Here is a 19593-nt window from a genome sequence, read left to right as displayed (position 1 = left end):
AGAGTGAAGTGTGCTTTAGTATCCTTTCGTGTGTTTTAACACGGACATATACTAGTAGCTCAGTTGCTCGCTATGTTTGTTTGGACCTTGCGACGGAGATTTGCTTGAGGTGAAAAGTTTCAGTCTCAGCACACAATGTAAGAGAAATCGATCAGATTGTCCGCGAAAATCTAATACTTTCGCAGGTATCACTAGAGAACTTGTTTTAAAGTTTGCGAGGTTTATACACAACACGATGGTTGCAGTCATTGATATATCGCTTTAAACGTTAAAGATTTAAGATTAAATCTTTCTAGATTTTTTGCATAATTTGCTGGAACTGAAACTTTGCCAATCTCGTAAAGTTATTTCGTCGCACGGGCCACGCAGGTATGTCGAGCAACTGGCGCTTTCGCCTACGTAGCTCTCTGCTTTCTGTGCGCGCCAAAATCTAATCTTAGTAGTAAAGTCTTTCACAATACGGCCAAGGTTGCAGAGAACGTTAAGTTCGTGGACGACGTCCAGCAAGTGCTAAGAGAAAGCTTAGCTGTGTTTCCGGTTAGCTAATTAAAATCTGAACAAAAACTTATTAACGAGAACATCGTGGGAAGGAGAGATGTTTTCGGGCAGTTACCGAAGGGGTTTGGAAAGAGTTTCATCTTTCAACTGCTGCCTAGAGTGTTAAAATTCTTGAGCTAGGAAGGCCACGGATTCTCTTCTTGTCCCTTGGTCATTGTCATTTCACCACTTTTGTCGATTGTTGAAGACCAAGTTAAATACCTTTGATCATTGGGAATCGATCCGATGCTGTTTCCAATGGGAAAAACAAAACCAAAGACCAAGAAATATTGGATGGAAAGGGCGGGTTTGCTTTATTGCAAATGTCAGCTTAGTAGTACAGGGTCATCTACCCACATCCAATAAGCAAACGTTTCCACGCTTAGCTTTTCTTTTTTTTCAAGCGAAGATGAGATTAGATTTTGGCACGCACAGAAAGTTGCGCAAGTACCAGTTGCTCGACATACCTGCGTGGCCCGTGCGACGAAATAACTTCACGAGATTGGCAAAGTTTCAGTCACAGCAAATTATGCAAAAAATCTAGAAAGATTTAAGCTTGAATCTCGTTTAACGTTTAAAGCGACATATCAATTACTGCAACCATCGTGTTGTATACAAACCTCGCAAACTTTAAAACACGTTCTCTAGTAATACCTGCGAAAGTATTCAGTGTAATTTCCGGTAAGATTTTCGCGGACATGAGCGATTTCTCTTACATTGTGTGCTGAGACTGAAACTTTTCACCTCAAGCAGATCTCCGTCGCAATGTCCAAACAAACATAGCGAGCAACTGAGCTACTAGCATATGTCCGTGTAAAAACACACGAAAGGACTCTAAAGCACACTTCACTCTGACTGGGCAGAAAAACACAAAGATTTTCTGGCAACAATCAGATGGCAGAACGACTGCGACCGTTTGGAACTATTCTTGCAAGACAATGTCCCCAGGGGCTCTTCATGCCCTAACTTGAAATCGACCCACTGCCCCTGGGTCTCCGAGGATGGTGGGACCCCTGTCTGAGATAGATTTTGCTTATTATTATGCAATGTATCCCACAAACCCTTGGCATCGTAAACTCGGAATGTAAATTGATGTAATGGCGTCGAAATGCAGCGAAGAAGAAGAGGAAAGCAGGTATGTAGAACGAGTTTAAACCACCATTTTGAAATACAGTTTTGACCGTCCGCCATTTTGAAATTCTCGACATAATCCTTCTCATACCAAAACTGTTTCTGTTTGTTCTAGTGTTGATAAACTGTGCTCGAAGAGCAGAAAGTGCAGTGAAAGCAATTATCACTCTGGCAGGTGCGATTCGAAGAGAGCGGTTTTGAACCCATTTTGGAACCGTTCTCCGATACAGGTGGGAAATGCGATCAAGAGGGAAGCTAGAGATGCTGCTGAAGCTATCACAAATAATTGTGATCGGAAGAAAATTCGCGTAGAGGAAAGGGAGGCTAGTGTTAATGCAAGAGAATCAGAACTAGTAGTGAAGGAGAGAAAGATACACGAAGTAGAAGAGCGAGCTAATGCAACAAGACTTGAATCAGGTTGAATTTGACTTTGTGTTCTAAATTTGGATACAGCAGTGCAAACATCCTTAAACGTACATTTTGTGAGGAGTCTAAAGATATTGTAAGGTGTGCCCAAGAAATGAAATTAGATGAAAACCTTATAGCTATCTTTAAGCTAATCAGATGTGAAACATGTGAAATGAGATTCCCAGATGTGGTCCTCCTTGAGTCTCATCAAAAGGTTGCACACTCATCAAGAGAACAACTGGCTAGGCCATCTAGTAAGATTAATCCTCAAATGATGAATGTTAAGGAACAGAAAGAAGAACTATATGTAAGAGGAGCATCGTTAACTGAGGATAAAGCTCATCTTATTAGAAGATTGGAAGGGCTTCTTGCAGCAGAAGTTAGTTAGACATTCATCATTCCATAAATGTGCCTTTTATTACCAAAAAAATCGAGGGGACTTCAAGGAGAAAATCACAAAGCCTAGTTCTAAATCATTCATATTATTGTTTTCGTTATTACAATGAATATTATGTCATTGATCCAAATTTTATAAAAATAGTGTATGCATATATGTGATAATTCTAACATAGGAACTTAAAGTGAATTGATAAGTTCCAGGAAAAATTAAAGCTGGATCTGTCCATCTCAACACAACTGCTGTAATTAAGTATCAAATTTGGAAATATGTTTCATAAGATCATGATTTTGCAGTTATTGTCTTAATATGATATTCATGTATGTACTTTCTTGAAAGTGTCAAGAGTGACATGAGTCACAGGGCCCCAAATGTTACCTTTGTGAACAAAAAAAGTAATGTTATTGATTCAAGGCACTTAACAAAAAAGTCATTTCCTGGTGTTGCTGATAATAAGTGTATTAAACAAATAATCCAATACAAACTATTGAAAAGATACTGAACATTACCCACCCCTCAACACAATACAAAACCAACAACCAACAGTGTTTTCTAAAGCATCAAGAACAGCCTGATTTTGCTCTCGTGACAGTGCTACTTCATGCCACTTTAGTTATTTAAACCCTCTTAAGTCTCAATATCCACATGCAAATTCTCCTCACTGATATCCATACATTTCCTTAAAGGAGTAACTGAGTGAAATTGGTGAAATATCTAAGCATTTTCCCTAAGGGGATTATTTTAATTCCCTTAGCCTTTTCTCTTACTAATGTACTGACAATTTTGATAAGATGCTGACAATTTTATAGTATCTATCACCATCATTAGGTGTTTTTTTCTTTCTTTTTGTTAAGAACATTTGAATAGATATTTGAACTTACAAGCCTAATGAATTAGTGATATAAACCAGTGATAAATACATGTTGTGATTCAATTTTGTCCTTGCTTTCAATTTTATCTTCCTTTCGTCCAAAACTCGTTACCACCATTACCATACCACAAGACAAAGTAAAATTAAGATTGAACCAAAGAACCAAAACAATAATATTACTTCACAAACTTGTTTTGCAGAAGAAAATGCAGACCTATTCAATGTTCATAAGTTTTTGTATTTGATTATCAAAAGCAAAATCCTCCTCATTGTACCTTTGAATAAAAGCAGAAAGGGTCAAACGATTTGTTGACATATTGTAGCGTAGTGTAATGTGAGTATTCTTTGTAACAACTACAGAAGATCGCCCGGCATAGTGATATTTCCCGTCCGTCTGCTATCTGAATTTCCTCTTGTGTAAATAGTTTTGCCCAGAGAATCAAGAAGGACAAAATATTTTTCTGGCGGGGGCCTGCTTTTTAATCAAAATTTCCACTTTCTTCCCTTTCCCTGATAAATCAACTTCACAGCCATATCCTCGTGCAAGAGTCATGATGTGTCTGAATACCATCCAAGGGATAAAAAGAGTTGTTGGATTGGTGAGCCCCGTTGCCTTTGAGTGAGTTTGCTTGTGCTTCAAGCTTTCCCCTAATTCCCGCAAATATGAATCGACGAGAGGTCCAGAAAGTTCGAGTTTATTTCCACACACCTCCTCGTGAAGAGAATCCATCTCCCCCATTCCATAGTTTGGCTTGTTTTTAGCCTTTCTCACGGACTTTATCCATAATTTTTCCACGGAAAACTTCATTTCTATCGTACTGGTGTTCCAAAATAGGTCTTCTCGCTCCGATCTATCGTTTTTAGCCCTTGAAGTTGAAGTTGAAGTTCATTTATTTGTTTAAGCAGGTTGATTAATTGGCAGCTGTAATAGCTGATGTGGACCTGCTGTCCTAACCCACCCATCCCACCCCAGGGGAGGACATCCATCACACAGTAATCTCGTGTGTGGGAAATTAACGTCTCCTGCCCCAACCCTGCAGGAGACGGGACCTCCATTTTATTCGTCCCTATCCGAGAAGACTAGAATATCTAACCATTTCTTGATGTTATAGAAAGGTAGCAAATTCTTCTCAATTATTTTAAGACCTTGAGTGTTGGTCCGGCCGGGGCTCGAACCCTCGACCTCCCGCACTACAGTCCAGCGCTCTATCCATTGAGCTAACCGGGAGGCGGTCTCCCTTTGGTCCGCCATATTTTTCACCTGTGTTTTTCAAGACAGGTACTGGGGGAAAACCGCTGTCAATAGATGAGCCCGCACAAACTGGAGACAACTCCTTGGTTACCGACCATCGTGTTACTTGCAGAATCAAGAAAAAGAATTGGCGCATGCGTAGTATAAGCGCCCGTTTTTTCTAAGTTTTTTGGCGGGGAAATTGAAAATTTTTAAACAGCCCTTAATAAGCATTTTTTGACCAACAGAAAAGTCTAACAAAATTGCCAAATAATATTTCCTTATCTTTCGCCGTGTTCTTGAAATTGAGGGAAATATGCTACATCTGGTTTGAATCTCTGAATAAATCTTGCCTTTGATTCACTCTTGAAGCATCAGAGTTACTCAACAGTCATTCTGCAAGAAAATAAAAATATGATCCGTAACAAATGTTACGGATTTATGATCCGTGACAAATGTTACGGATCATAAACCTTGCTTTTCGACACGATTTGAGTGTGGAACACTCGAAAAATAAATGGAGGTTTAACTTATGTGGTTATGTTAGACGACTATGAATAAACATAATTCCTAAATATGTTGATTAAATATACAAAGGAACGTTACCTGGATTTAGCGATGACTTGAATACAATTGCTGCTAAAAATCGTAATGAATTTGATAATAGTTTCGCATGTTTCCGAAATTAATTTTTAAAACTGAATATAAGCTGTCTTCTCCTGGTAAGAAATGATCAAGTAATGTAATTTTGATTACACAGGTTAAAATTTATCCAGCGAGGCACAATAAGCAATTATTTTAAACACGAAGGCGCGCTATATAAGGAAGTCTTCCCTGGGAAGACCTAGGCTCATTTTTCACTCACCGTTGACGAGTGCGGGTCAAATTTAAATGCTGGTAGACGAACAAAAGGAACATGAGGTAATGTGCGAACCATCTACTTCGATCTCAAATTTACCACCACAAACAAAGACAGTTTCCATTGGAGAAAGGAAATACAAATCTCAAAAATTCTTGTATTGTAATGAAGGCATAAAACAATTTTGAGGAATGCGCCCGCTGCTCACTGCTTTGGAGTAGCTATAGCTCAAGCTGACTTGACTCTAAGAGTTCTACATCACACGACTGTTGATTGACAAATGGTCCAGTGGGACCTAAGGCTCCTTCATGTAGTTTTAAAGCGCGCCTTCGTGTTCAAGTGTCTGCAAGCTATTCCTCTGAGTTGATTGTAAAGGAATTCAAATAAAATGATTGCATGCAATAAACTTCTCTATAGTACAATAATATTTCCTATCAATTGATAAATATATAGTCATCTCTTTAGTGACGAAAAAATGTCCTTAGTCATATTTTTGAAGTAGAAAAACATTTCAAGGAAAAGTAATAACACGCAAACTTCAGTTTCCGACAAATATAGTTATAAATGCAAGCCCTAATTAATGTCATTTGAATAACAATAATAAGATATTTCCTCGAGCAAAGTGTTTGATAGATAAAAGGCTGAATTGAACTATTCATGTGACAACATTAATTTTCAAAATTATTCTCTTCTAGTAAATAACTGAGCATTTCAACGATTTGAGCAGTCCTTGCTGAAAAATCAATCGTTGAAGTAATCCTCTGACAAATTATTTCCTCGTAAACATCTTTGAATTAATTCCGGCTTGAACTTATTTGTATTTAAAACTAGATTTCTTCAATGTCATGCGCTTACCATGTAGGCAACGATCGAGATGTTATTTCAAATTTCAAAGAAGTCTGGATTCAGTTTACAGTGTCTGTGCTTTGACGGAAAAGTTGTGCTATCAAAACAAATTGAACGTCTTTAAAGGTTTGTTTTCAACCTTTATTCTCCTACAGGTGCATCCAAACAGTTTCTTACTAAGGCTCAGACATTTTTCAATCGAACTTTGTATAAGCCTTGAAAGAGCAAATTTTGCAAATGCAATATTGTAAAGCAGTAGGAATAACTGCCAGAATTACTGCAAATCTGTTTGCTGACATAGCATCAGGAGATTGTTCAAGATGAAATAGTTCTACTATCTTGTGAATTAAATGAACTCTACTTTCCTTCTAAATATATAAAAAAAACTTGTAACTGTAACATATCAATGTACGCTGATGATCGTCAGGTCTACTTTAGACTGGAACATCTATAGTAAAGGTAGAAGGTCAACTTCAGTCTGCTGGAAATCAAATTTAGTACAATTTGGTGCGAGCAGAATCTACTGCAAGTAAATGGCAAGAAATACCAAGCTATGTTGCTGAATGTTGGAGGAAAAGAAAAAGGCACCTCTACTGATATCTTATGTGGAAATGAAGTCGTTGGTCACTCTGATAAATTGAAGCTCTTGGGGTGTGACAATTGCGATCAACTAAAGTTCTCAGAAAACATCAGTCAACTATGTCAAAAGGCGAGTCGACAAGTCGGTGTATTAATGCGGATGAGGAAATTAGTGCCTGAACGAGCCAAATTAGTAATCTATACGTCTTCACAATTACCATACTTAACATATTGTCAGAACATCTGGCACTTTGCCAGGGCATCCGACAAAAGAAAACTTGAACGTACGCAGGAGAAAGCCCTGCGGACTGTCTTCCTCGACAAAACATCCACGTATGAGCAGCTATTGGTTAAGGCAAACCTACCATGTCTAAACAACAGAAGACTACAGGATATACGAATATTATTAATGTCTAAAGTGAAACAGGATGGCACCTAGCTACTCCTAATATTTTATTCACATTTTACTATATGGTTAAAGTATCTTTACGACAAATGTTTTAATTAGTATTTTTTCTAGCATATATTTTCTGCATTTTTAGAATTGTACTTTAGTGTTTATCCTTTCTTTTTTTAAATTTACTTCTTAATATAGTATCCCCAATTAGAGGGTGTGAATGGGGTTAACCGACTAACGACAAAGGGCGTAAAAAATTACTGACTACCGACGAAACGGGGAAAAAATTACCGACTAGCGACAAATAAATTCTAACCGACAACCGACATGGTCAGACGTGATACGGATGTTTGTATTCAGAAAGAACAGTATTTTGATGATTTCTTGCTCAGAAAATCCTTCTTCACCCGACGTAACCACATTAATTCCAAATTTAGCCGAATTATCGAATTTCTTGTCTTCAAATTTCTTTAAATCCACGGGATCCTTCTTTTCGGTCAGCAGCGTGGACTCATTTCTAGAACAGCGGCTCGTAATCGAGCTGACAAGATGCCCTGCTGTCTCATTTCAAGAACAGCGGATCACAATCGAGCCAACGAGACGCCCTGCTGTTGTCTTTTTATTGCTCGTTGTTTGTTCATGCGGTCGGGTCATGACTGGGATTGCTAAAGTCATCGTGAGTTTTTTTCGAAAAGGTGAAGAAGTCGCCATCGAACGCCATCGAAGCAGGGTCCCAGTAGACAAAGAAGCTCATAGAAGAGTATCTGAACTAACAAAACATCTTACGGAGTTTTTAGGACTAAAGGAGCAGGCACATCAATATGGAATTGGCGGATTTTCGTTAAAGTTATTTCGCCTGGCGAAATCGCCTGCGGGCAAATGCGAAAATTTTGCAATTGTGACGGATGGGCAATGGCAGCTTGAACTTCCAAATTTAATATCGGATGAAAGTAGCAGTGAGCTCAACGGTAAGTGTGGAACGCGTGCAGCGGAGTTTGATGAATCACTTTAGTCCTGTAGTTAAATATAAAGCTCAAATATTAACGTGGTTAAACTCTGGTTCCACCGTTTTTTGTTTGTTGTTTTGTGGAGCGGAATGTTTTTTTGTTTTGTTTTTCACCGTCCATTTGAATGCGAAAACTGGGAAGAAAAATCTCTACAATGAAGTAGCGAGTAAATCAGTTTATAAGCTTCTTTCTGATTAATTGGTGAATGAACAACAGTGTAGCTTAACATATTAAAGACCCCGTTTATTTATACACGCCCTTAAATTTATTCGTTTCTGAAAACCAGACGTTCAAATAATATTCAATTCTCTCCTCGAGGGAAGCTACGCACGAGAGATTTCGCTCGATGTGCACGTTTTATACATCTTGACGAGCATTTGCTGATAAGAACTGTAAGTTTCTCAAAAGCCTACTAAAGAGAAAACTTAAAACACACGGTATTTAATTTTTTAGTACACATTATCCAAGAGGTCACAAACTGGACCGAAAAGCCAGTAGTGTTGCTGAAGGCGCCGGCTACATCTGATAAAAGCAAGCAGAAGTCAATGAACGACACTGAGAAGAAAGGTGACGAGTCAAAAGTGAGAAGGAAACGGAAATCACGAGAAGAAGCAAAAGAAGATGAAAATCTGGCAAAGAGGATCATGACCGAAGGAGGTGACATTGAGAGAAACGAAAGGCAACAAGGAGACCTTCAAAAGTTTCAGGATGGTAGGGCTGAATTAGCACTTGTAGTTCGTTTACCTGATTTTCAAAAGTCATAAATTTCGCTACTTTGGAAATTCTGCGGTATTCCTTGTTTATAAACACTGCCTTGTTTATACAACGAAAAACGCTCACTTGGTGCGTTCGCTATGTAAAGATAGTTTCTTTTAAATTCCGGATAAAAACTGTATTATTATCACTTTGATGGGCATCGTGGCGCATTTTGCGTGCTAAAATAAAGAATTTGTCGGGCTAAAATGTATTTTTAAAAATAAACCAAGACAACCAATGTTCGCGCCTTCTTCTTGTAACGTTGGTAAAAGAAACCGTGGAGTTATTTTTAAAGCCCAAATCATGGCTGAAAACACAGAAAACAACAAAAAGTTTGTAAATTCTCAATCTTCACAGGTAGGGAAGAAGATCTTAAAAAGTTAGATGCTGATTCCATGGCCGATAGCGAAGTGCATGTAAATTTTGTGGATTCAAGAAAAACAAACTCTGTTTAACCAATTATGCCAAACTGTCAGTCTTGCAATTGCACAATTACTTTCAATACTTACAAATAAGTTAATCCATTTTTTCTTTCACGTCTTTTACTATTCTTCACAACACACATAGGGGAAGATTTTGTAATTTTTAGCCAGCTTTGGTTGATACGAAAGCTGGCTAGCTTTTAGCGTTGGTATTTTCATTGTGCGAAAATAAGAGCCCGGCATTCAAGTTATAAACGCTCCCTGTCAAGTTTTTATTTTTTTTTCAGTTTTTTTTTTCTCAATACCCTCCAAAGTGATAATGATTGACAGCTATGTAAAAGACACTGTGAGTAAGGTGAAAGAACGCTACTAGTTGAGCGAGACGTCTGCAACCAATGGTCCACAGGGAACTGTATCACAGAAGACGCAAATATCTGTGTCTTTGCTTAAAAGGGCATAGAAAGGCTATACAAGAACGTGATGGACATTAACCCCCAATTTGTAGATGATCTACTGCTCGAAACGTTGCTCACAACAGTAGTGGAAAATTTGCACGCTGTTTCGCATCTTAAACACGAGACATTTACGGTACTTACATATGTCCAGGATTTTGGAACAATTTGCAAGGAATCTCTGAAGCGCACATCTAGATGGGCAGCAAAGTACTACACGCATGACAAATCCTACTATCCGGTACCTCAATCCGCCATGCCCCTTTCTGCTATAGCTACGATGACACCTTTGCCAAGTGAGAACATAACACCAGGGATGGAAGGACAGATCAAAGAGTGGCTAGAGAGTTACAGACCAGTACGCCAACGGACGGTTAGGAGTGAGACCACAGAAGATAAGGCTGGGGCCTTGCCGCCAGCTGTCTTCGCCGTTCACCACACCGACGAGTCTGAAGAGAGGCTTCGATATCCTGAAGAAAACATTGTATCGTCAGCAAATGCACAACGCGTTGTCAGCATACAATTTGTGGACGAAGGGGATGTTACTGAGGTGTTTGAGGATCACAGAGAAGTACAAATCGATGAGTATGAGACAGATTCGGATGACGAGGAATCAGATTTTGAAGAACATCCAGAGGTTGTCAACAGAGCGTGTGTTACCCGATCCGGCAGAGCTGTTCGTGCATTTGTGCGTCTCGACATGTAAGAGGTACTAACAGTTAAAAAATCCATTTAACGGTGCAGATTGATACGTATGACAACCAAATTTTTGGCAAAAAAAAAAAAGAGAAAAAAGAGAAACCTCGCAGAAATGCCGCGAGAGCCGTTGAATAATAAGTGTAGTGAGTTTTTGTGGACGTCTCGGAAAAAAGACTTCCGTAGCTTACAAATTAAAATTAGGTATCCCAGGGGCTAGAGTGGGTGTTTCATTCTTTGTAGAATTTACCTCTCTTGATTTACTTCGATGCCCCGTAGTCGACAGGAAACAAATTCACATCTATAATAAAAGCTTTGGTGAATTTTATCGGTATACCTGATTTGCAAACAAAAGTGGGGTAGAAGAGCACGTTGCTAAATTAAAAAACAGCATTAACGAGGTTTAAGTGAAAACAAATAATGAATTATTACAAGTATTACACTTCGTCTAGAGTTTAAAGTCTTAAATCTGGGCAAATTGCATAATAAATGTGAATAATTAACGTGTATTTTTAATTATTAACTGAGATTTACCGACAACCGACAAAGGTCAAAAATCTTAACCGACAACCGACAAAGTAATGAAATTTTAACCGATAACCGACATTTTGATCCCCCCATTCAGACCCTCTTGTTTCGCTCACAGTTTTTCCTTATGGGTATCTAATGAAACAATATGGTATAGATGAAATCGTAGTTAAATAGCTTAACATTAACGCGTACCTCATCAGAGTGTAGAAAACACATCCTGACTGAAACTGAAATACCTTACCAAACTGACCCTATATATATGTCTTAATAACCAAGCGTGAGGTCAAGATGGCTGGATATTGGCCGAGTTCTTTTTTTGCATTTTTATGGACCGAGACGAAGTCGAGGTGCATAAAAATGCGATAAAAGAGCGAGGCTAATATCCTGTCATCTTAACCAAACAAGCTTGGTTAATAAAGGATTTTATCACATTGCAAAAATATTTCGCTTTATTAAGAATCAAGAATGGCTTGTTTACTTCGAGAGCCAGGCTTAAAGCTAACTGTGTTTGTAGCACAACAAACTCGCGAGAGTTGTTTTTTTTCTTTGTCTTGACTGTCTTCTGTCGTTGTGCGTTTCCATTGCCGAAATTGTCCACGAGTTATGAACGTAGTCCTAATTCTATGTTTTTAATGCGCAGGATCAATGCGGGCACTCCCGAGTGGGCCCATCTTGCTCGCTCAAGTAGCCAATCAGAACACAAGATTCGCTTCATCTTGCCCACAAGCGCTGCGAGCGATGTAATAAACCAATATAAATCACTCTTCTGGAAAACCGTATTCACCTCTTAAGTTAATATTTAATTTAATTTATTAGATTCGCCGACAGGCAGGGATACCGAAACAGCTTGCGCCAATTACTGCGGGCCCAGTAAACCCACCCATCCCACCCCAGGGGAGGACATCCACCACACAGTAATCTTGTGCGTGGGAAATTAACGTCTCCTACCCCTAACCCTGCAGGAGACGGAGCCTACGGTTTATTCGTCCTTATCCGAGAAGACTAGAATATCTATCCATTTCTTGATATCATAGAAAGGTAGCAAATTCTCCTCAGTTATTTTAAGACCCTGAGTGTTGGTCCGGCCGGGGCTTGAACCCTCGACCTCCCGCACAACAGTCCGACGCTCTACCAATTGAGCTAACCAGGAGGCGGTATATCAGAATCAGAAGGTATAACAGAATCTTTAATCTTTTTTCAACGCATTCTTTAGGCGGTTGGAAATTCTACGACCGTCTTTTGTCTAAAATTTGCTTCCTTTCGAAACGTATGGAAGGGACAGCGGAAATTTGCAACTGAGTCTTTTGTTGTCACTTCTCTTGCACAGCTCTCCCACCCCCCTACACCTCTTGTTTCCCGCTCTTCTACCAAAGCAATCAAGTTAGTAAATTGACGATATTTACATTTTCCATTTATCTTCCACACTTCTCTTTGATAAAATATGCCTCGCTTTTACCTGCTCCTTGATCCTTCTCCCGTACAGTTTCTTGGTTCAGCCTCTCTCAATATGCTGGCCAGGATGGCCTGGGTACCCATAAAATTTGCTACTTCAGCTTTTCTTCAGCTTTCCTTTTCCCCGCTCAACGCTCACCAAATTAACTTCGGAAGTAAAGCTATTCTTTCCAGAATGGAAGATCTGCCATCAATCGCTGTCACTGAACAGAGTATTTTTTGTGTTGAAATGATGAAACGGCTCAACATACAACGAAAACAAGGTCAGCTATGCGATTTAACTTTGGTGACTAAAGATGACGAAGAACTGAAAGCTCATAGCAATGTTCTTTCCGCCGCAAGCCCGTTCTTCAACAAGCTTCTTTTAAGCGACATGAAGGAGAAGCGCGAAGGGATTGTTCGGTTTGAGGAGATTTCAGGCTCTGTTATGGAAGATGTATTGGAATTCATCTACACTGGAACTGTGGAAGTAACTCAGGAGAATGCCAAGGAACTGATCGCCGCAGGAAATTATCTTATCATACCGAGCTTGAAAACTATTTCGGGCCGCTTTCTGGAAGGAGACATGACGAAATCAAATTGCTTTTCGACCTTCTATTTCGCTGAGAAATATCAATGTGACGAACTTCAAACTAATAGCAGGAGTTTCATCAACGAAAACTTTGCTGTTGTAGCAGAAATGGATGAATTTTTGAGTTTGAAAGCGAAAGAGGTGGAGCAGTGGATATCAAGTGACGAGATTGTTGTTGAAGCAGAGCCAGATATTTTTAAAATCCTCCAAAAGTGGGTTGAACACAGCAAGAACGAGCGAAAAGCAGCATTTGAGGAATTGTTTCGTCACGTTAGATTGGTTTTCTTATCGCGTGATTATTTGTTGAGTGTCGTGACAAATGAACTGATGCGTGACAATGCAGTGTGTTTAGGGCTGATCTCTGATGCCATAAAGCTAACCACATTCTCAAATGAATTTGATCTACCCCAGTGCCCGAGAAAGGGTCTCGAGACACGTGCTATTGTTGCTAGTGGAGGTAAATATACTTTTAGTTACATTCCAGAGGAAGATAAGTGGAAACGTCTACCTGATGGGTTGTCAGAGAGGAATACTGACACCCAAGTGATTAGATTCCATGATCAGTTATATGTATTTCCTCTTTTCTGTCCAGCAGAGAGATATGATCCTGTTTACAACAGTTGGTCTACATTGGATTTTTCATCAAATTCTACAGTTGTAGTCATAAAAGGAGAAATTTATGCTTTTTTGATAAGCCCACATTTTGGAGAATCTACAATCAAAAGATATCATGTTGACATGTGCTCTTGGCAAACAGTTCTTACATCAGATAAGGGGTGTAGACATGAATCTTGTGTTGTCGCTGCCGGTCATCATCTGTATTTATTTGGTGGCAAGCTACCACAGTCTTCTGAATATGTCACAAAAGCTGAGAGATTTGACATCATGGTAAATGAATGGGAGAAAATTGCAGACATGCAGTATGAAAGGGGTGGTGCTTTTGGAGTGGCCTCTGAAGAAAAGATTTTTGTTGGAGGTGGGCACAAGGCAAATGTGTGGAGATCATGTGAGCTGTACAATGTGTCAACAGATGAGTGGCAGAGTATCGGAAACTTAAATATAGGCCGCAGATATGGTAGCATGATGTGTCTGAAGGGAAAAGTATACGTACTGGGTGGCTTAACTCTTTCAAGGAGAAATAAGTTGACAGTTGAATGCTATGACCCTATAGAGGATAAATGGATTGTAAAGACAACCATACCCATGGAAAAATTCTGTAGAAGCAATACACATACATTTGCTGGCTGTGTACTGAAGTTCTCCAAAGGAGTACTGGACAAACTTGAGATTGTTGAAAATTGAAAACTGTTTGAAATGTACATGATTACCTTTGTTAAAAAAAATTAGTAAAAAATACTACCTGAAATAGAGTTCCCTCCAAACTCTGGAGCAGATATAGACATTCAAAAACATTGTTCAAAAAACTTATACAATAAGTGCAGAACACAACAAACACATCTTAGCGCTGAAAAAGTGCTCCTAATAGATGTAAGAAAATAGTCATTTATGTAAAGAAGACATTAAACATTACGTATGATGGACGATCCTCGCAGTAGATAGCGCTATTTGAGCAATAGCGAAATTCAGACCTGAAAAAAATCAGGCCTGTACAGGACTCGAACCACTGACCTCTGCGATACTAGTGCAGCGCTCTAACCAATTGAGCTAACAAGCCAACTGAGAGCAGGCCGTTAAGTTGATTCGTAATGAACCCGTGAAAGTGATAAATGAGATAGAATAAATATCACGGGTTCATTACGAATAAATTTCACGGGTTCATTACGAATCAACTTAACGGCCTGCTCTCAGTTGGCTTGTTAGCTCAATTGGTTAGAGCGCTGCACTAGTATCGCAGAGGTCAGTGGTTCGAGTCCCGTACAGGCCTGATTTTTTTCAGGTCTGAATTTCGCTATTGCTCAAATAGCGCTATCTACTGCGAGGATCGTCCATCATACGTATCAAATACCGCAGTTCAAAATATATGACTTTCATATATTTATTCTATCTCACATTAAACATTTTCCCTCAACACAGCACAGAGAAAAGTTAATTGAGGGGGCTTGAGCCCTACCATTATAATTTCAGATTGATTATACTCTAACAACTGAGCTAAATAAAATTTGTTGGTGACTCAGTCCACTTACTAAGGTTATACTTAAAAAATGTCCTGTTGACTAAATGGATAAGAGGATGACAGTGAAAGCTCTCTCCACAAACACTCCCCCCACCCAAAACAGGCAGTATATAAACAAAGACTATTACAGACTTTCAAATACAAGTGATTGTATTTTTTTAACTGAAACATTACACCATGGTATAACCAATCCCATGCATGTTTGAACCCTATTGTTATTCTATGAGTCTACTTCAGACATTTTGGTAGGGGTGGGGAGGGGGGGTTAAATCAACTGAGGATTCGTTAGAGAACTGGGCTTTTTACCAGGTTCATGTGTGAAAGACATCCTGTTTAATGATTGAATCACCAGTTTGTAAAGCGTATTTTTATCTCAGTCATTTTGCCATAATAGATGCTTAATTTATTAGTACCAGGTCTGATGATATTCTCATCTTGGATCAAAACATTGCCTTTTTTTTTGATCATGCAAAGCCTAAAATTTATATGAAGGAATTAAACTCCTGAAAATTGGACTTGAGTGAAACCTGAGTAAAGACAACTCTTTTGTAATTATTAACAAGAAATTAGCATTTTTAAAATACAAATAACCAGTTTTAGCATTCAATTCTTCTTTCAACTTAAATTCTAGGAGTTTTCAGATGTGTCAAGACTATTGATACCAGTGAAAAAATTCCCAAGAAACTAGCAATTTTAAAAATCACACAAACTAAAAAATTAGAGTAAAGTAAATAAAAAAAAATGAATAGGTTTATGACAGTAAAATACACTTAAATATTTCAAGGATGTGGTATCTCCAGGAGAAAACAGGCTGTCGGTGTTGTTCCCTTGCAATTGCTCAACAATGGAAAGAAATTTCCATGTTTCTTTCCAGACTAAAGCTGAAAGTCCAGTCATTGTTCTACCAAACCTAATCAAGCTTTGATTATGGGGATCCCATCCTTTCTTCATTGGAGTTACTTAACGTAATTTTCCTTCATTTAAGTACAGTTTGAGGCACAGTTTAAGATCAAATGTAACTACATTTTAGTGAAATTGTCCAAGTATACTTCTTTGCAGAACCTCAGCACACAGCCTTGGAATTCATATATTTTCCTACAGTTCTCTCCACAGGTATGGTTGTCTCCATGATCCACTTGCTCTGTGTGGAATCATAAACAGCATTCACCTAAATATTGTGGAATTTTCTTAGTTGAGTCAACCCCCCAAAAAATAAGATGCAGATTCATCAACTATTGAAATTCATAATTTTAAACCATGCACTCTTTATACCCTCACATTAGTATGCATATTCTCCATACTGTTCTCTATACATTTCCTAAGGTGCTGACAAGGAGAATTTGTTTAACAATCACAAACTTCTTCAGTTAGTGATCATTTCCTGTATTCTCATGACCTTGATGTGTGATTTGAGGGAATATTTTAAGGAGAAATCAGGTGCTAGTCATTCTTAGGGGTCAAAGGGTTGACTTAAAAAAATAACCTTAATGCATGTAAGAAAAGGGTCAATTTCCTAACAAAGATGTTAAAGTTTTGTCCCAAAAACAGAACTGAGAAAAGTCAATTGCAAAGGCTTGACTCCAAATGGTATTTTTTTTTCACAGTTTGATTGTACTCTAACAACTGAGCTACATAAAAGTTGTTGTTGACCCAGTTCACTTACAAAATCATATGTAATTAAGAAAAATGTCATGTTTAACCCTTGCATGAGATAATATGCATGGTGAAAGCTCTCACCAAAAAAAGCCCCCTAAAAACATGAAGTATACCTGTCTAAAAAAGAAACCTTTACAGGGTTTCAAATACAATTGCATGCTGAAATACCACCAGTCCAAATAAACAGTTACTCCATAGTACGTAACCAATCCCATGGCATGTTTGAACCTTTGAGACTGGTCATCACTTATCTCCTAAGGGGTGGAGGGGAAGGGTTGAAGGAATTTTGTTGTGTCATGATGAAAACCATGCAATCTCCACAAACCCTCCTACCTCCCCTATGCAAAATGTTTAGAGAAAACTGACAAATAATAAAATAAACCAAAATGAAAAAAAAGGGAAAATGGAAATCAAAAGATTTAACAAAGTAACAAAAAAACACAAAAAACAAAAAAAAAAAGGAAAACTATGCAGAAACCTCTTTAGGATTTAGTGTTACTGAGCTGAGAGCAACTGCATGGACTAGCCTGAGTTTTTCTTTTTTCATGAGCTTTGCATAACTTTCTGCTGGGAAAATTCCATGTTTCTTTCCTGAGTCAGCTTGATAGGAAAGTCCTGTCATTGTTCTACCAAACTTTTTCTAGCTTTGGTCAAGGGGATTCTTTTGCTGTCATAAATAATGTTTCTTTAGTGGAATTCAACCTTAGGTTATTTTCCTTCATTGGAGCACTGTTTTAGGCATGGTGAAACTTTCTTTTCAACTACATCAGTAAGACTGTCCAATATATTACTCCTTTGGAGAAATTCAGCACACAGCCTTTGAATGCATGTTTATTCTCGCAGTACTCTTCCACTGGTATGGTTGTCTTCACAATCCACCTGCCCTGTGTGGAGTTATAACATTCAACTGAATATTCTGGATTTTCCTTAGTTTGGTCAAAGCCACCCAGCACATGCAATGTTCAACCAAGACAAACCATACTTCCATGTGTGTGGTAAACATTCAAGTTTGCAATTAACTGCCATTATTTTGTGGAGATGTTGTATACCACATGTTTTCGATGCAATGCTTTCTTCATCTGCTCCTCCGGCAACAAAAATCTTTTCCTGAGTGGCCACGCCAAAAGCCCCACCTCTTGCTTGTTGCATTTGTGTAATTTCTTCCCATTTCTTTTCCGTAATATCAAATCTGTCAGCTTTTGCAACATGTTGGGACGTGTGTGGGGACCTCCCACCCAAAAGATACAAAAAGTTACCACATCCAATGACACAAGACTTTTTCCTGTAGCACTAAGGAGAGGAGTGAAACTCTTGTCACGAACATGACTCTACATATAATTTTTCAATGGTTGTTGTGGTGGTTCCTTTGCTGTCTACAGAAAATAAATCTCCTCCAATGGCAGTCACTTTGTCCTGAACTTTTAAAGATATTATGCCAAAAGAGAATGATGACCAACCATTAGAGACAGGATCATACCTTGCTGCTTGACCCAAGCTATGAAATATGAACAACTGATCACAAAATCTTATCATGCGGGTTGAAAGGATGTTGAACTGCTCTTTCGACAACCTGTTGAGTAATCTTTTCCACTCATCTTTCTGAGGGACATAACAAAAGGCATATTCTCCTCCCCAAGCCACTATAGCACGTGTGTCACAGCCATGGAAGGACTGGGAAAGATCGTCATCGCTTGAAAACGCAATCAGTTTTATAGCAACTGAAACCAGCCTGAGGCAACCAGCATTGTCACGCACGAGTTTGTTTGTCACGACATTCAGCAAATAGTCACGCGATACGAATTCCAGTCAAACGTGACGAAGTAATCCATGTGGTTATTATTTAGTTCTTATTAACCGAGGGGGAGGTTTGTATGGGAGAATCTTGACTGAGGTCACCAGTACAGACCGAATGCAGTGAGGTCTGTACCAGTGACCGAGGTCAAGATTCTCCCATACAGACCGACCTAGCTCGGTTAATTAGATGTTTATTATATGGCCGTGTCTTCTATGCCAATTTTTTATATTCTTTGTACCTTTCTTTTCTAGACTGGTTTAGATGCTGGTCTAGATGGGAAAATCTAGACCGCTTTCAATATTGATTTCAGCCAATCAAATTTGTGAATTCCGTAGGTCCCGCTTCTTGTGAGACACAGCCATATAACAATTATAATTATAAACCCTTTACGCCCTAAGATCAGTATTCATATTCTCCATACTGGAATCTCTAAACATTTTCTAAGGTGCTGACAAGGAGAATTTGTTTAACAATCAAGAGCTTGTAATCTTTAGTTGGTGATCATTTCCTTTATTCTCATGACCTTAGTGATTGATTCAGGGCTGATAATGTAAGGAGGTATTAAATGCTAGTCACTTTTCATGGATCAAAGAGTTCAACTTGAGAAATTGCTTGTAATGTGTGTGAAGGAAATACTCATCTATTGAAAGAGTGACATTAAACATTTGTCCCAAGCAAAGAACAGAGAAAAGTCAATTGTGATAGCTTCAGTCCCAACCAGTTATAATTTCACAGTGAGATTATAGCTCTAGCAAGGTAGCTACATAAAACTTATTGGTGAACCAGACCACTAAATATTAAGTAAGTGTAGAGCAAGGAAAATTTCCTGTTCACCACCCAGATTACTAAACAATATGTGCAGTGA

At 38.6% G+C, this 19593-nt stretch overlaps 4 protein-coding genes across 4 annotated transcripts; all 4 read left to right on the top strand.

Annotated features, from left to right (window-relative positions):
• The first annotated feature begins 1607 nt into the window (after positions 1-1607).
• LOC148719920 (uncharacterized) lies at positions 1608-3412 on the top strand. Its single transcript, XM_088739305.1, has 2 exons — positions 1608-1672; positions 1784-3412. Exons 1-2 carry the CDS (start codon positions 1635-1637, stop codon positions 2088-2090), a joined length of 345 nt encoding a protein of 114 aa, XP_088595431.1. The 5' UTR covers positions 1608-1634; the 3' UTR covers positions 2091-3412.
• A 3954-nt stretch (positions 3413-7366) lies between these two features.
• On the top strand, positions 7367-9191 carry LOC148719919 (uncharacterized). The gene is made up of 2 exons (XM_088739303.1): positions 7367-8224; positions 8717-9191. The coding sequence occupies exons 1-2, from the start codon at positions 7603-7605 to the stop codon at positions 9025-9027; spliced, it is 933 nt and encodes a 310-aa protein (XP_088595429.1). The 5' UTR covers positions 7367-7602; the 3' UTR covers positions 9028-9191.
• Positions 9192-9413: 222 nt separating this feature from the next.
• Positions 9414-11648, top strand: LOC148719918 (uncharacterized). Its single transcript, XM_088739304.1, has one exon. It carries the CDS (start codon positions 9922-9924, stop codon positions 10597-10599), a length of 678 nt encoding a protein of 225 aa, XP_088595430.1. The 5' UTR covers positions 9414-9921; the 3' UTR covers positions 10600-11648.
• Positions 11649-12583: 935 nt separating this feature from the next.
• LOC148719917 (kelch-like protein 12) lies at positions 12584-14585 on the top strand. Its single transcript, XM_088737920.1, has one exon. The coding sequence runs from the start codon at positions 12628-12630 to the stop codon at positions 14443-14445; it is 1818 nt and encodes a 605-aa protein (XP_088594046.1). The 5' UTR covers positions 12584-12627; the 3' UTR covers positions 14446-14585.
• Positions 14586-19593: the final 5008 nt, after the last annotated feature.

Source organism: Stylophora pistillata, chromosome 11 (genome assembly GCF_964205215.1).
Source record: "Stylophora pistillata chromosome 11, jaStyPist1.2, whole genome shotgun sequence".
NCBI classification, from domain to species: Eukaryota; Metazoa; Cnidaria; class Anthozoa; order Scleractinia; family Pocilloporidae; genus Stylophora; species Stylophora pistillata.
This window is presented reverse-complemented; position numbering and strand designations above follow the sequence as displayed.

Excerpts from the sequence above, each read along its gene's own strand:
- LOC148719920 (XM_088739305.1), top strand. The coding sequence starts at position 1,635 with ATGGCGTCGAAATGCAGCGAAGAAGAAGAGGAAAGCAG. Across the intron at positions 1,673-1,783 it reads GAAGAAGAAGAGGAAAGCAG|TGTTGATAAACTGTGCTCGA; the intron begins GTATGTAGAACG and ends TGTTTGTTCTAG.
- LOC148719919 (XM_088739303.1), top strand. The coding sequence starts at position 7,603 with ATGTTTGTATTCAGAAAGAACAGTATTTTGATGATTTCTTGCTCAGAA. Across the intron at positions 8,225-8,716 it reads AAGTAGCAGTGAGCTCAACG|TACACATTATCCAAGAGGTC; the intron begins GTAAGTGTGGAA and ends TTAATTTTTTAG.
- LOC148719918 (XM_088739304.1), top strand. The coding sequence starts at position 9,922 with ATGGACATTAACCCCCAATTTGTAGATGATCTACTGCTCGAAACGTTG.
- LOC148719917 (XM_088737920.1), top strand. The coding sequence starts at position 12,628 with ATGCTGGCCAGGATGGCCTGGGTACCCATAAAATTTGCTACTTCAGCT.